The sequence below is a fragment of the Notamacropus eugenii genome, chromosome 1 (genome assembly GCF_028372415.1).
Source record: "Notamacropus eugenii isolate mMacEug1 chromosome 1, mMacEug1.pri_v2, whole genome shotgun sequence".
NCBI classification, from domain to species: domain Eukaryota; kingdom Metazoa; phylum Chordata; class Mammalia; order Diprotodontia; family Macropodidae; genus Notamacropus; species Notamacropus eugenii.
Window position 1 is genome coordinate 461,908,888 of NC_092872.1, and position 13,899 is coordinate 461,922,786.

The window sequence follows — 13,899 nt, forward strand, 5'->3', positions numbered from 1 at the left end:
AATGTCAATTTGTGATTTTCTAAGTCAACAGGAGCAGCAAGGATTTGTTTCTATTTGAGTTTGAAACCCCTGGATTACTATCTATTTATCTGTGATGGGCTTATTGATAAGTACCTGAGGGTGATAGATGTAGGGATAATTTAACTATATGGGACGAGAAAAACAAGATTATAAAGCCAAGGAGGGGAGAGGAAAGTCAGAGAATGTTTAAGGTTGTAAAACGTAAGACAGACATGTCTCAAGTCATGTATGCCTGTCTTGATAATGGCACAGCACCCCTGACGACAGCTTACAGCATTTGGGTTTAAAACAATTGGAGAGGGAAGGGTCACTGCTTCTTTAACATGGCAAGACCCATACCTTGCTCTGTGTGCTGTGATTGGGATCTAGGACCATCCTCACTGTGGAGGAACACAGAGAGGAATATGGATTTGTTACACTGACTACAACTGCTATTGGTTCATACATAGCCTTGCCTTATACTTGACAATTCTCTCCTTGCCACTGAGTAAGCCCATTTAAAAGTTAGGGGGGCCATCAGCTCCTACTAGACAACTCGATCAGATTGTTGAGAGGATAAAATGAGGGAATGGATGAGAAAGGGCTTGGAAAACTATAAAGGACTGCTCAAATATAAAGGATTTTAATGATTAATACAGAGTACACTGCTCGTTTCTTTCAAATCTGTGTCACATCCAAAATTTTGTTCACAAGTGAAATCTCTTAAATTGCATACAAATAAGAGTCTCTCTGATGCTCAAGTAAGGACCACAGCCACAAACTTTTATTACTTTCTCCTTTTCTGAATTTTTCATAAAAACACAAAAATGATGTCAGATCAGATGTGAACTTCAAACAAACAAGAATCACGTGGCCACTACTAGCAGGAGTCACAACTGCATTTGCTGAAGCCATTTCAGTCTCCAGTCACTCCAGAAGTAATAACCTTAGGTATTAAGACTTACATGAAAAAGAGAATGTTATCATGTTCTTAAAGGAAACTCACAAAAAAACCTTTTCTCTGGAATCTCTTTGCTTGTCATGCTGTAGGAAGCTGCTACTAATGACAATGTTTTCCCCCACTGGCACATAATAGAACTTTCTTAGTCTGAGGATAAACATTGCTGAATGCTAGTAAATGAATTCAAGCTGTTGGAAAATCACACACACACATCCCTTCCTTGGAAATTTAATCACTCATTCATCTGAATTGCTTTTCCCAAGCTTTCTGGAATACTTTAATAAATCAGGCATTGTTTGAAGAAGATGCAGACAGACAAGCATCGTCATACTTCTGCAAAGCCTACTTTTGTTCTTTTTTTAGTAATATTCTGAATATTCTTTCTACTGTATAACTACTAAGTGAAAAGAGCACCAGATCTGAGTCGGAGTATTAAGGATTTAAATCTCAGCTCTGCAACTTGGGTGACCTTAAGGCAAGGGCACTTAACTTTTTTGGCCCTCAGTTTCCTTATCTGTAAACAAGAAGGTGCTGGACTAAATGGATTATAAGGTACCTTCCAGCTTTCAAATGTGATACTATGATATTATTTTCCTGAAAGCAATAAAATCATCATTCTCCATTTTAAAATTTATTATGGTAAGGTATATTAAATGTATGATGAAATTACTCCAAAGTTCACCACTAATAACGTGTAATTCTGTTATTTATAATACATATTATTTCTGCTACTAAAATACTAACTAAAAACCAATGCAAATGTTCCATGGGATGAAAGACTTTTCAGTAGAAAATTGTCAGTAGTAATGTATGTTCTTAAATGGGCTATAGTTTTTATTTTGTTTCTTATTTTTTTAGTGTTCCATTAATTTTTCTGTTTTCCTATATCAAATAGTTTTCATGATTAATGCTTTGTAACACAGGTTGAGGTCTAGTCCTATGTCCCCTTCACTGATACTTTCTTTATTTCCCATGAGATTCTAGACTTTTTCTTCTTCTAAATGATTTCATTATTTTGTCTAGGTATAAAAAATACCTTCTTTGTAATGTAATGGGCGTTGTATTAGATTTTTAAATATTTTGATTAAATTGGCACAGGCCACATTCATAACCATGAATGTCTTGCTAATTGTCTCTCCCTTATTTCCATATGGTAACTTGTAGTTGCATTTATAAAAATTGTGTGTGTGTGTTAATTAGGATATTTTACTTATTTTGTAGTTGCTCTGAATAGAATCTTTTATTTCTTTTTGTTAGTGTCTTATGGAAATGCTAATAATTTCTGCGTATTCATTTTGTATCCTAAAACTTAAAGAGTTTTCTAGACCCGTGGTATGATATGCAATTAGAAATGGGGGCCTCTAAACTGGGATCCATAAGTATCCCTGTGGGTTGTATGTTGACTTAGAAAACTACATATGTTTTATCATATTTTTATTTATTTTTAAAATATTTCCGAATTACATTTTCATCCGGTTTGAGCCACACTTGGGAGTGTTGTGGCCTGCATGTGAGCTGTGTGTTTGACACCTTTGACACCTCTGGTTTAGGGTACTGAGAGGATAAGAGACTTGCCCAGGGTCATACTGCCTGTATGTGTCTGAAGTAGGTTTTGAACTCAAATCTTCCTTGATTTGGGGCTGCTACCTTATTTATTATTATTCCACATTGCCGTTTTACATACTAATACTTTACTGAAATGAATAATCTCAATTAATTTCTATGTTGATTCCCTGAAATCTTATGTTAATGTTAATACCTTGATGTTTGTTTTCCTGTCGGATTGCTGTAAATAGCATTTCAATACGTAAAATAATAGAGAGGCTGGGACACCTTTGCTTTAACTATGTTTCTTTTGGGAAAGCTTCTGATATTTCTCCATTTAAAATAATGCCAGCACTTGGTTTCAAATGTTTTAGATGATATTAAAGATGGTTTTTCCATAGTATGTTTCTTAGCTTTTAGTTGTTTTTTTTTTTTTTTAAACATGAGTGCTAAATTTGGTCAAAGGCTTTTTCTGAATTTATTGATATAATCCTGTTGTACTTATTTTTGTTCTATGTACATTATTAATCATGCTAATTGTTTTCTTAATGTTGAACTATTCTTATGTTTCTGGTATGACTCCATTTTGACCACAATGCATTATTTTCTGGTCACATTGCTGCCATCTCCTTGTAATGGCTTTATTTGAAATTTCGGGATTAATACTCATCATTGAGATTCTTATAGACATTTCTTCCTCTGCTTTTTCTCTTCCTGACTTGGCCACTGAGTTCATAGTTATCCATAAAAAGTGTCTAGTAGAGTGCCTCCTACCTCTATTTTTGAGAATAACTTCTGGAAAATAAGTATTACTCTTTAAATGTTTTATAGAATTTACCTGAAAATCTATCTGGCAAACTTTCCTCCCCCTACAATTAACTTGCTCAATTTCTTCTTCTGACATTGGGTTCTTGTGACGCCTACTTGTTGGCTTTTTATTTAGGCATTATAAATTTTTGTAGTCACTCAGTCACTTCCCTTGTATAACAGGGTTTATAGTTACCATCTGGTAAGACGTTCAAGACCAGAAATACATGACAGCTTGGCAGGCAGAGCAAGATCTGGCATTTGGGCATGTGAACCTGATGATATCATAGGGGTTATTTTTCATGGGCTTTGTCTAGAGAGAGATTGCCAGTCTGCCATTCTGGTCTATTCCTTCTATGGGGCTATCTACAGAGAGGTTAAATGCCTCAAGCCACCCATGTATAACAGTTCTTCCAAGAGGTTGAGAGAGAAGGAAAGGCAGTAAGAATTTATGTGGTGGCTACTGTGTGCCAAGCACTGTGCTAAGCTCTTTACAAAAATTATCTTATATTATCTGAAAATTGGAGCTCCCAGTGAATAAGGACATCCACCTGTACTTGCTGTTTACGGCATCCCTGCTGGTGCTGCCCCTGAAGCCTGAACAAGCACAGCAAAAAAAGAACTGGTGCAGATCTTGGAGACTGTGTATGAATTTGTAGAAACACGGTTTCTCAACCTTTTTTGTGTCATGAGCCCTTTTAGCAGTCTGGTGAAATTCCTTTGAAGAACAAAGTTCATTAAATAATGAATATATATGTGTATATATATATATATATATATATATATATATATACACAAAATATATGTAAACATATATATAAAATACATGTATATATAGATATATATGATTACAAAAGAAACTAATTATATTGAAATGTAATTATCAAAAATATTAGAAAAACAAGTTCATAGACCTCAAGTTAAGAAGCGTTGGTACAGAAGGCCCAGATAAGGCTTTAAACTAGGGATAAGGCCAGACTGGCAACGGCCTGAAATGCCTAAACCATGGTGACCTTGGCAATAAGGGATTCTTGAACCTTACGCTTTCCTTGTTTTTGGTTGTTCTGTTTTTTTCTGAGTACCTTCCAAGCAGCTATCAGTGAGTTCCAAAGCTGCAATCCTTTCCTTCATTCATTCTCCCACTTGCTGTTTGGGAGGAGGTGCTGAGGAAGGGAAGCCAATTATGCAAAACAATTATGTTTATAGTTTTTCTTTTTGAAAGTTTTTTCATAGTTTTATTTGGCCATGCTACTGTTGTTTCATGATTACTTTTCTATACTTAATTTAATTTTTTGATGGCAAAGAATTGGAAACAAGGTTGATACTGATTGGGGAATGCTTAAAGAAACTCTGGTATTTAAAAACAACAGATTAGTGTGCTATAATAAATGATGAATAGAGAAGGATGGGAAGACTTGTAAGAACTATAAAACTGTAGTTAGCAGAACCAGGAAAACAATATATACAAAGAGTACATCAAAGAGAGTGGGCAGAATAACAATTCAAAACACACATCTGCACAAACACACCAGCCACACACACCCACACACACCCACACAACTGAAATTGAATGCTGTGATACCACAGTGACCAAGCTTGGTCACAAAGAAATGAGAAGAAAACTCCCCTTACTCTTTTGCAGAGATAAGAATCCATGATTATAGAATACTATATATAAACATTAGACTGTTTTGATGTGCTGATTAATTTTGTAGAACTTTTTTTCTTTCTTTTAAAATTCTTTATTATAAGAGATAGTTCTCTGTGATGAGGTTGGGAGAGGGAGGGATAAAGTAGTGAGGTAAAGTGATGATATAAATATTTCTTTATTAAATGGATTTGAAAGACTTAATATATTTAAACTATTTATGTCTTTAATAAAATCAATCTTCTAAGGAATATAATGACATTAGTCGCTGGGGAGAGTAAGATTTCCTAGAAGCAAATTATGGGGGCTCAGAGCTAAGATGAAATTTTCTTAAGTAATTTTGGAACATATTCCAGATCAGAGGTGGGGAACTTGTGGCCTTGAGGTCACATGTGGCCCTCTAGGTCCTGAAGTACAGCCCTCTGACTGAATCTAAAATGCACAGAACAAATCCCTTTAATAAAAGTATTTATTCTATAAAACTTGGACTCTATCAAAAGACCACACCCAAGGCCCTAGAAGATCACACGTGGCCTTGAGGCCACAGGTTCTCCATTCTTGTTCCAGATCATATTCTTTTTCACATACATATATATATCATATCATATCTATTATCTATCTATCTATCTATCTATCTATCTATCTATCTATCTATCTATCGCCTAAGGCCAGAAAATCATCCTACAAACTCTGGAGAGCTCAGGGTGGTGGGAGGTGGAAATATTTGAAGAATTGATAGTATGAGAAAAGGGATATTGTGACCTTTGGAAACCCAGCATATGTGCACTAAGTACTGTCAGATATATAGCTACTGGTTCAGTCATCTAAGGGTAGAACCAAATGATAGTCAAAATATATGCTAGACTCACTAGCTTGTTAATTGACACTTTACTTCATTGTGGATTTCAGAAAGCAAGAGAATGAGCCAGATGTGGATAGACATAGATTTGGCAATACCAACAAAGTCCGGATAGTACACATGCCATCCTTCACATTTGAATTCTTAGCTTTTATGGATTATTGTCATATGTAGTAGTTTTTGATAATTTTCTTTATTTCTCTTTTTTTTGGTTATAAGTTTGCCATGTCCATTTAAAAATTTCTGGTAATCCGACTTTTTAATCTTTTTTTCTTGATTATCAGGATAGCTACTTTGCCAGGCCTAGAGGCCTGAGGGCTACCCGAGTCTTACCTTACCTATCGTAGGTCTTCGGGTGGCCAAACCGGATAAACGTATGAGAGAAGAGACTTTCCGGAGTCGAACAAGGGTTAGGCTTTATTCAGGGTCCTGGTTACATGTGCAGGGGGAACTCTTCCTTAGGAGAGAGAGAGAAATCTCCCAAGGAGGCAAAGATCTTACAGTAAGAGAATGAAAGCAGAAGTGGAAGTGGGGAGAGAGGGGAGAGGGAAGAGTGAAGAGAGGAAAAGGGGCCTTCTGTCCTGTAAGGGCCCCTCAGCGCTAAGAGTGCCTTCGGGCTTTCCTGACCCTACTTAAGCTCTCCTGCCAAATAGTTTGCACCTGAATACCGTGCCTGTTAGATAACAATAGGTGTGCCCAGATCCGGGCCAGTCTCGAGGGCGGGGATGCTCTCTCCCATCACGTTTCTCACGGGAAGAGGCGGAAATTCACGAGATCTCACTCCTCAATTCCCTGCTGTTTCCTGGGGGGCCTCATGAGAACTCTAAGATTTAGAAGCTCTCACCGTTACCCGCCTGAGACTGTCCACATGGAACTGAGCTTACACCCCCAACACTACTTAATCAATTTTATGTTTTTTTTTAAAAATATGCTTTTAGCTTTATCACTTCTATAATCTTTATTTTCAAATTTCTTCATTTTTCCCTTAATTGTCAAGATGTCTTCTTTATTACATTCTCTCTCTGTAGTCTTTGATCACCCTTCATCCTGATACTTTCTTTTCTCTAGGTTTTTAAGACATGGATCACTCTTGGTTCACCTACTAACTGTCTGCTTGCTCCTTCTCAGTCTCCTCTGGTTAATCTTTTCTTTTTTTTGAAATAGTATATATTTTTTTCAACATTAATGTTTTTTACAAAACTTTGAGTTCCAAATTTTTCTCCCTCTCTCCTTCCCATTCCCCCTAACCCCTACCCCTGATGGCATATATACATATATAGGTTATATATGTACAGTTATGTAAACATATTTTCACATTAGTCATGTTGTGAAAGAAGAGCACAAAAGACAAAAGTCACAAAAAACCCCAACAACAACAAGAAAGTGAAAATAGTATAATTTAATATCTGTATTCAGATTCCATATGTCTTTCTCTGGATGTGGATAACATTTTCCATTATGAATTTTTTGGAAATGTCTTCAATTGCTATATTGCTGAGAAGAGCTAAGTCAATCAGAATTGATGATGCACAGTGTTGCTGTGTTCCTCTGCTTAATCTTAATCCAGGTCATGCACCTTAAGTGTGGATAGCAGGATCTCCCAAAGCTCTGTCCTAAGCCTTCTTCTCTTTTCCCTCTATACTTGATCTCATTATCTCCCAATGAATTCATTTATCATCTATATAAGCAGATGACTCTCTCTTCTATTTACATGGTTCTTTCTTTTCTTCTAACTTGTAGTTTTGAATTTCTAACTGCCTATTAGACATCTCCAATCAAATGTCTACTGTATATCTCAAACTCAAGGTGTGTCTAACCCTCAATTCATTATCTCTCCTCTCCCCCACATTCTTATTAATTATTTAGGATACCACCATCTTCCCAGTTACCAACATAGTTGTCATCCTCCACTTTCCCCTCCACTCCCTTCCCCAAATCTAATCTATTGCCAAATTCTGTTTATTTTACTTCAATAATATCTCTTGAATATGGCCCCTTCTCTCCTCTGACACTTCCACCACTCTGGTGCAGGTCTTTATCACCTCTAGCCTGAACTACTGATAAGTCTTCCAGTTAGTCTCCCTGCCCTCAAGTCTTTCTCTATTCTTTTTTCCACTCAAGCTCTCAAAGTGATCTTAAGGTGCAGATCTGGCCATGTCACCATTTCTCTATTCAGAAAACTCCAGAGGCTCCCTATTACCTCCAGTATCCAACATAAAATCCTGTTTAGCATTCATAGTTCCTCATAAACTGTCCCTACCCACCCATCCAATCTTCTTACACTTTATTCCCTCCTTTTCTCCTGCCTCCACCCCCTTTTTCCTCCCATAATCTGTGATCCAATGATATTGGTATCTGTGTTTTTTTCTCACACAAAACACATTTCCCTACTCAGTACACTTTAAATGGCTGTCCTCAAGACTGGAATTCTCTCTACTCATCTCTGTCTCTGTTTCCTCAAAACTCAACTAAAATTCCATCTTGTGCAAGAAGTCTTTCTGATGATTCTCTTTAATGCCAGTGCCTTTTCTTTGAGATTATTTCCAATTTATCAAGTATATATTTTGTCTGTACATCACTGTTTGTATGTTGTCTCTCCAATTATATTGTGAGCTCCTTGAGGGTAGTGATTGTTTTTCCCTTTCTTAGTGCTCTAGAGTTTAACACAGTGCCTGGTATATAGTATTTAATATATGTTTGCTGATTTGGTTGAGCATTTCAGTATCATTGTGTATAAAGTATATGTCTATTATTTCTTTCTTTTTATATTTGTTTATGATTTCTTTCTGCCTGAGCACATAAGCATTGTTTGTAAACATGTCATAGGATAATATGCTTAGGCATCTAGTTGGCACAGTGGAGAATTGCACTTGGAGTAAGGAAGATATGAGTTTGGATACTACCTTTGACATTTATTAGTTGTGTGACCCTGGGCAAGAGACTTAAACTATCTTAGCCTCAAGTTCCTCATCTGTAAAATGGGATAATAATAGCACCTATCTCATACGGCTGTTGTGAGGATCCATTAAAGTAACATAAGTAAAATATTTTTTAAGCTTTATGATCTATTCATGGCTCTCTTCTTTGGTGATATGGGTTATTATTTTTCATCCTGGCATTCAAGGATTCAGATCATGATCTTTGCCTTCATGACATAATGTAAACTGAACAAACACATCTTTAGTAGAGCTCAAGAAGACTGTTGATTGTGACATTCAGGCTATAAAGTTATTTAGTTTTTGCTAATGGACTATGGTGGAAACCTTAAAACTTCTAAAAAATAGGGTATGAACATGAGTAAAAAAACAGAAATCTCTATTCATTAGTTCCTGTGTTCAAATTGTTACAGTAGTGCTCCAATAAATGATTCTCTCAGGCTTGGGCATTTACATTTCAATGGATGAAGTGTGTAAGTCCCTCAGGTAGAACTCTGAGTTTCAACCATAATTTGTGATTTAATTGTGTCCAGGAGCATCACTGTAGCAAAGTCAACATTTTTTTGTTTACCAGTTCATGTTTATTAGTTTGGAACTGTCATAAAAGTGAATCTTGGAAAGACAAGATATAGAGCGTTAGCCAAAGGATAACGGAACTACAATTATATTTAAATGGAAAATTTGACATGGTTTAAAGATGAATATGCACTGAAGTAAAGCTGAAATAGACAAGCTGAGCAGGAATGGAATTAGAATTAAATTTAACATAAACTTTTAAAATTCAAGCTATATGTGACAGAAATACCTAGTTTCATATAAAAATCTTCTTTTTTCTATTCTTTTATAAGAAAAATGTTCATGTCTACTGATGGTTGCTAAGTTCATAATATTAAAAAGAAACATAAGAAATAAAAACAAAACTTGGTTTAATTGAAATCTATTACGGGAAAAGAATATTAAATTGGAATTTTCCTTAACCAGCATATAGAAACAATGTTTTTTAATTGGGAGATAACACTCTCTTCACCCTGGTTTTACTAACTGGCTTGAGGAAAATTTTTTGAGAGTTATTATTGATAAGCATCAACAACAATCATGGCTTTTTCTCAGAATTCAAAACCTACAGCTTGAAAAACTATGAAATATGCAAATTTTTAGCAAATTCATGAGATGACAGAGTTGATCACATTTACGTCTTAACTATGTACCCTGAAAATTAGTAGCATTGAAAGCAATATTAAGAAAGGCCAATAGACTGAAAATTATAAGTATGGTACCGGGTCTTCTTATTGAAAGAGAATATATATTCTAACACAAAAAGAGAGAGAGAATTCTGATATGCTTATACTGTTGTACATTTACTTAGCCACTGAGAATGTATGCTTGAACATCCGCTGAATTTCCCAAAACCTAACCTTACTATTTCATAATAATGAAAGGGAATACTCACCAATCACTTTGACAAAATAGGCATCTGCTTCAAAGTTATTTTTTAGTGTGTGGATAGCAAAATCATTCTTTGTATAACCTTTACTTAGAACAATGATGTCTAAGATACCCTGGGGGAAAACACACAGATCAAACAATAAAGTTAAAAAGGAGCCAAGTTAAATAACAAATGACCATGCCAATACACAAAATTCATGGGATAAATGAAAATAATGGTGCTTAGAAATGTTTGAGAGGATAGGAGGTCCCAAACATTTTGCTGTTTAATTGGATTTTAACCCAACGTGGTTTTTAGATAATTATAACATGGGACACAGAAATGGACAGTGTTGAGTGAAGCAACTTGTTTCCTCCCTGCTTAGATCAGTAGCAGGAATTTCTGTCTGATTTCAATTCTTCATTCCCCAAAAGAAAAAGTCTTCCCTTTGGTGTTATTTGATAAGGATAAAAGAACTGCCGCAAGAGGAAAAGAAGAAGGTAAAAAGGGCCTGAATAAATCCACAGAGATAATCAATGCCTGGAAATTGGTGCTTGATCATCCTAATTGTTTTTACTTTTAAAGTGAAGTTGATAATTTTCAATTCTTAACAGAAATGGATATTTAGCTACTCCTTACTTCTTTTAATTAGGATGCTTCTATATTATATTAAATTCAGGAGACTTCAAAATGTTTGGAAGACTACCTTCATTTCTGTTCCACAACCTTTGATGTGGTAAGGGAGCTGTATTTCCATTTTACAGATGGCAAAGCAGAGGCATCTTGAGCTCAGTACAAATTCATCTGACAATCTGGGCTGGAGTCAGAATAACAATTTGAGGCTATGAACTTATTCTTCATAATCCCACAGTTTATACAGACTAAGCTCTTTTGTCTGCAATCCTGTAACAGAATGAAGAGTTTTCTGTAGCTGAATTGCTACAGTCTCTTGATGAAAACCCCAAACATCTGATATACCTGTGTATGAATATAAATCTCCAGTAGCTTGGGCACCTGAGCCTTTTAAAACCAAATAAGCATAAATCTAGTCCAGATAGTTGCCACTTTTCCTGTATCAATCAGTGAAAGGGATCAATGAATTTGTTCCCTTACTATTTAATATTAAGGACTTCCTTTAATTCACCCATTTGCTTTCATTAGCTAATCTACATTTTCTGGTCAAATGCTAAGGAGGCGCTCTAAGTGGAAGCTCAAATGAGAATAAGCAGATGGCAATTAAAAACCAAACACACTGAAAAGCTCTGAACTCACATCTTCATAAATGTCAAAGAAGGTTGCAACCACAGCATCTTTGATTTGATTAAGATCCGATAGCTCCCAATAGACTTTAAACATACGACCAGCCTTCTCACAGCTTGCATTATTGCAGGGGACATTTTCTAGTAAAAAGGCTTGCTGGTTGCTGTAACAAAGGGAAAAAGAAAAGCTTTTAGTTATTCTCTCTTATAAAAACCTAAACAATGCTTCTCCCATCACTGTGGCAGGCTAACGTGTTTATTTACGTTTACAGAACTAAAAAGTGATTTTAAACAGGCTATGTGGAAAATATGAAATCCATATCCTATATCATCCATAGCTAACACTGACTGCTATCTACAAAGGGTTGGCCTTTGGCAGGGAAGATGGTTTCCCATCTCTTTTTCAGTTCCCCTCACTCTTTTGGCATGCCTGTCACCGCTAGGTATCACTCTGTCATTGATTGTTATAAATATACAGGGATTCTTTAAAAGAAAAACTTCTATGAATGGAGTATCAGAAGAGCACTTTAGTCCTGCATGCATGTGGATGCAGGCACGCACACTTGTTCACAAAGTACACACACATACACACAGAAATAATATTTACTTGCATACTTCAAAATAGCCTTTCCGAAGACATGACATGTCACAACTTCAACTAATAGGAGGAAACATTTAGCCTCAACCCTCAAGAGCAACCTTATCTTTTTGTTCTAATTCCTAATGATCTTGGCACTAAAATCTGCATTTTCCCTATTCACTTTAGCTGTTAGCCAATTTTATTACTTTTCTTTTTTTTGGTAATGATGAGATATTCTTTTGTTGTCATTAAGAGATAATAAAAAAATGAGAATATCTGAAAAGCTGCAGCCTCAAAATTTTTGAGTGTCTGTTACCTTTTAGCATCTGCTCCTGGTTTTGTGTCAAAATCATGACCCAGAATAAGAATGCTGAACAAACAGCATACTTGAGAAACTCAAATAACAACTCACGGTAACTTTTCTTCTATCAAAGGTGTACAAGTGAAAGGTACTTGTTTTCATTCACGCCTTTAAAGTCTCTGTTTGACGTATGCTTGTAAGTATAAAAAACTTCGCAAGTATATGTCACCTGCTCCAGCATTACAGCTCACTAAATTTCTCCAAATTATTAAGTCTCATACAACTAGACTTGAGTTTCTGTAGAAATAATAATTCTTTTAAAAATTCTACTAGGTTCTGTAAAAAGAGTGTAGACTCCAAAAATATTTATATCTAGGTAGGACAGAAAAGCTCTGCTCCATTTGCACTTTGTGCCTCTTTGTCTTTCTTTAGTTAGATTTTCCTATGGTCATTATTTCTTCATTTGTAGATTTGATCTGGAAGACTATTGTCTATTTGTATATTACATTATTGCCAGAAATCACAGTTATTGCCTTATTTCAACTGTTTTTTTTTTAACAAATTTTTAATCTAGGGCATTTTTCAAAAGTAAGTATCTTTCAATGCTTCAACACACCCAAAACACAAATAAAATGCCATCTCACTGAATAGTCCAATATGTATTCATCCATTGTGTCTTATTGTCTTAAGGATGCCTATCCTACTCCTTTGAGGCTGGATTTAATTTTCTTTAAAGGCCATAAACATCTTTGTTGCTTCTCAATACATTACTAGTTGAGCAAGTCCATGTTATTCTAGTTTGTTAATGTGTTATGCTAATCTGTCTAATTTCCCAGCAAGTGAGTAGCTGGCAGGTTATTTAACTTGGAGCTGATTTTCTCCAAGACTGCTCTTAAGAGCTTGTATGTCCAGTTCACAGTCAATTCTATCTCTACTGGATTCTCTTCCTCTCACACGTCCTGGAAGACTCTACTACCAATTCCACAATTTCATTAATAGCCTAGCCTAAAAAGGAGACACATGAGCTTTAATTCATGTACATTAACGTTGTCTCTTTGTCTAATGCTCGAGAGAATTATTTCTATGAGCTAAAAGAATGGTAAATTAAAAAGAAGCATGAACAAGGCCATTAGGAATACTTAAAAAAAATGAGACCATTTTTGGGAGTGCTGCTCTGAAGCCAATGTCATCTGCTGGTGCTAAACTGGTATGCCTTGTTTCATCTGATGAATAAAAACTGAAACGTCTTCCAAAATGCAACTTCCATTTGTGAAATCCCCCAAATCAGTCAAATGTCACTGCAATACAGATGACTGAGTATGAAATGCCTATATAAAACAAGAAACTCAGTATTCATAACTGAGTTAACCAAAACATTGAATAATAGTAGTGACGGTATCCTCAAAAGAACGTTTAGTACAGTGTGGTGCATACAGGAGGTTCTCAGAAGTTTTTTTGAATGAAAAGAATAAAAGAAGAATAAAAGGAGGAAAAGATGCTGCTGCTTATTTCATCTTCAGAGGAGTCTACGTAAGCAAATCTTTAAAGTCTGTTGAGATGCTAAACATTTTTTTGTC

At 35.6% G+C, this 13,899-nt stretch overlaps 1 protein-coding gene across 1 annotated transcript in view; it reads right to left on the reverse strand.

The window, feature by feature from the left end:
• Nucleotides 1-13,899, reverse strand: part of ITFG1 (integrin alpha FG-GAP repeat containing 1) — a 281,571-nt gene that overhangs the window by 89,957 nt on the left and 177,715 nt on the right. Inside the window, exons 11-12 of the mRNA XM_072632138.1 lie at nt 11,455-11,605; nt 10,207-10,315 (exon numbers count right to left, since the gene is read on the reverse strand). Coding sequence (XP_072488239.1) covers nt 10,207-10,315; nt 11,455-11,605 — 260 coding nt within the window. The remainder of the gene's footprint in view (nt 1-10,206; nt 10,316-11,454; nt 11,606-13,899) is intronic.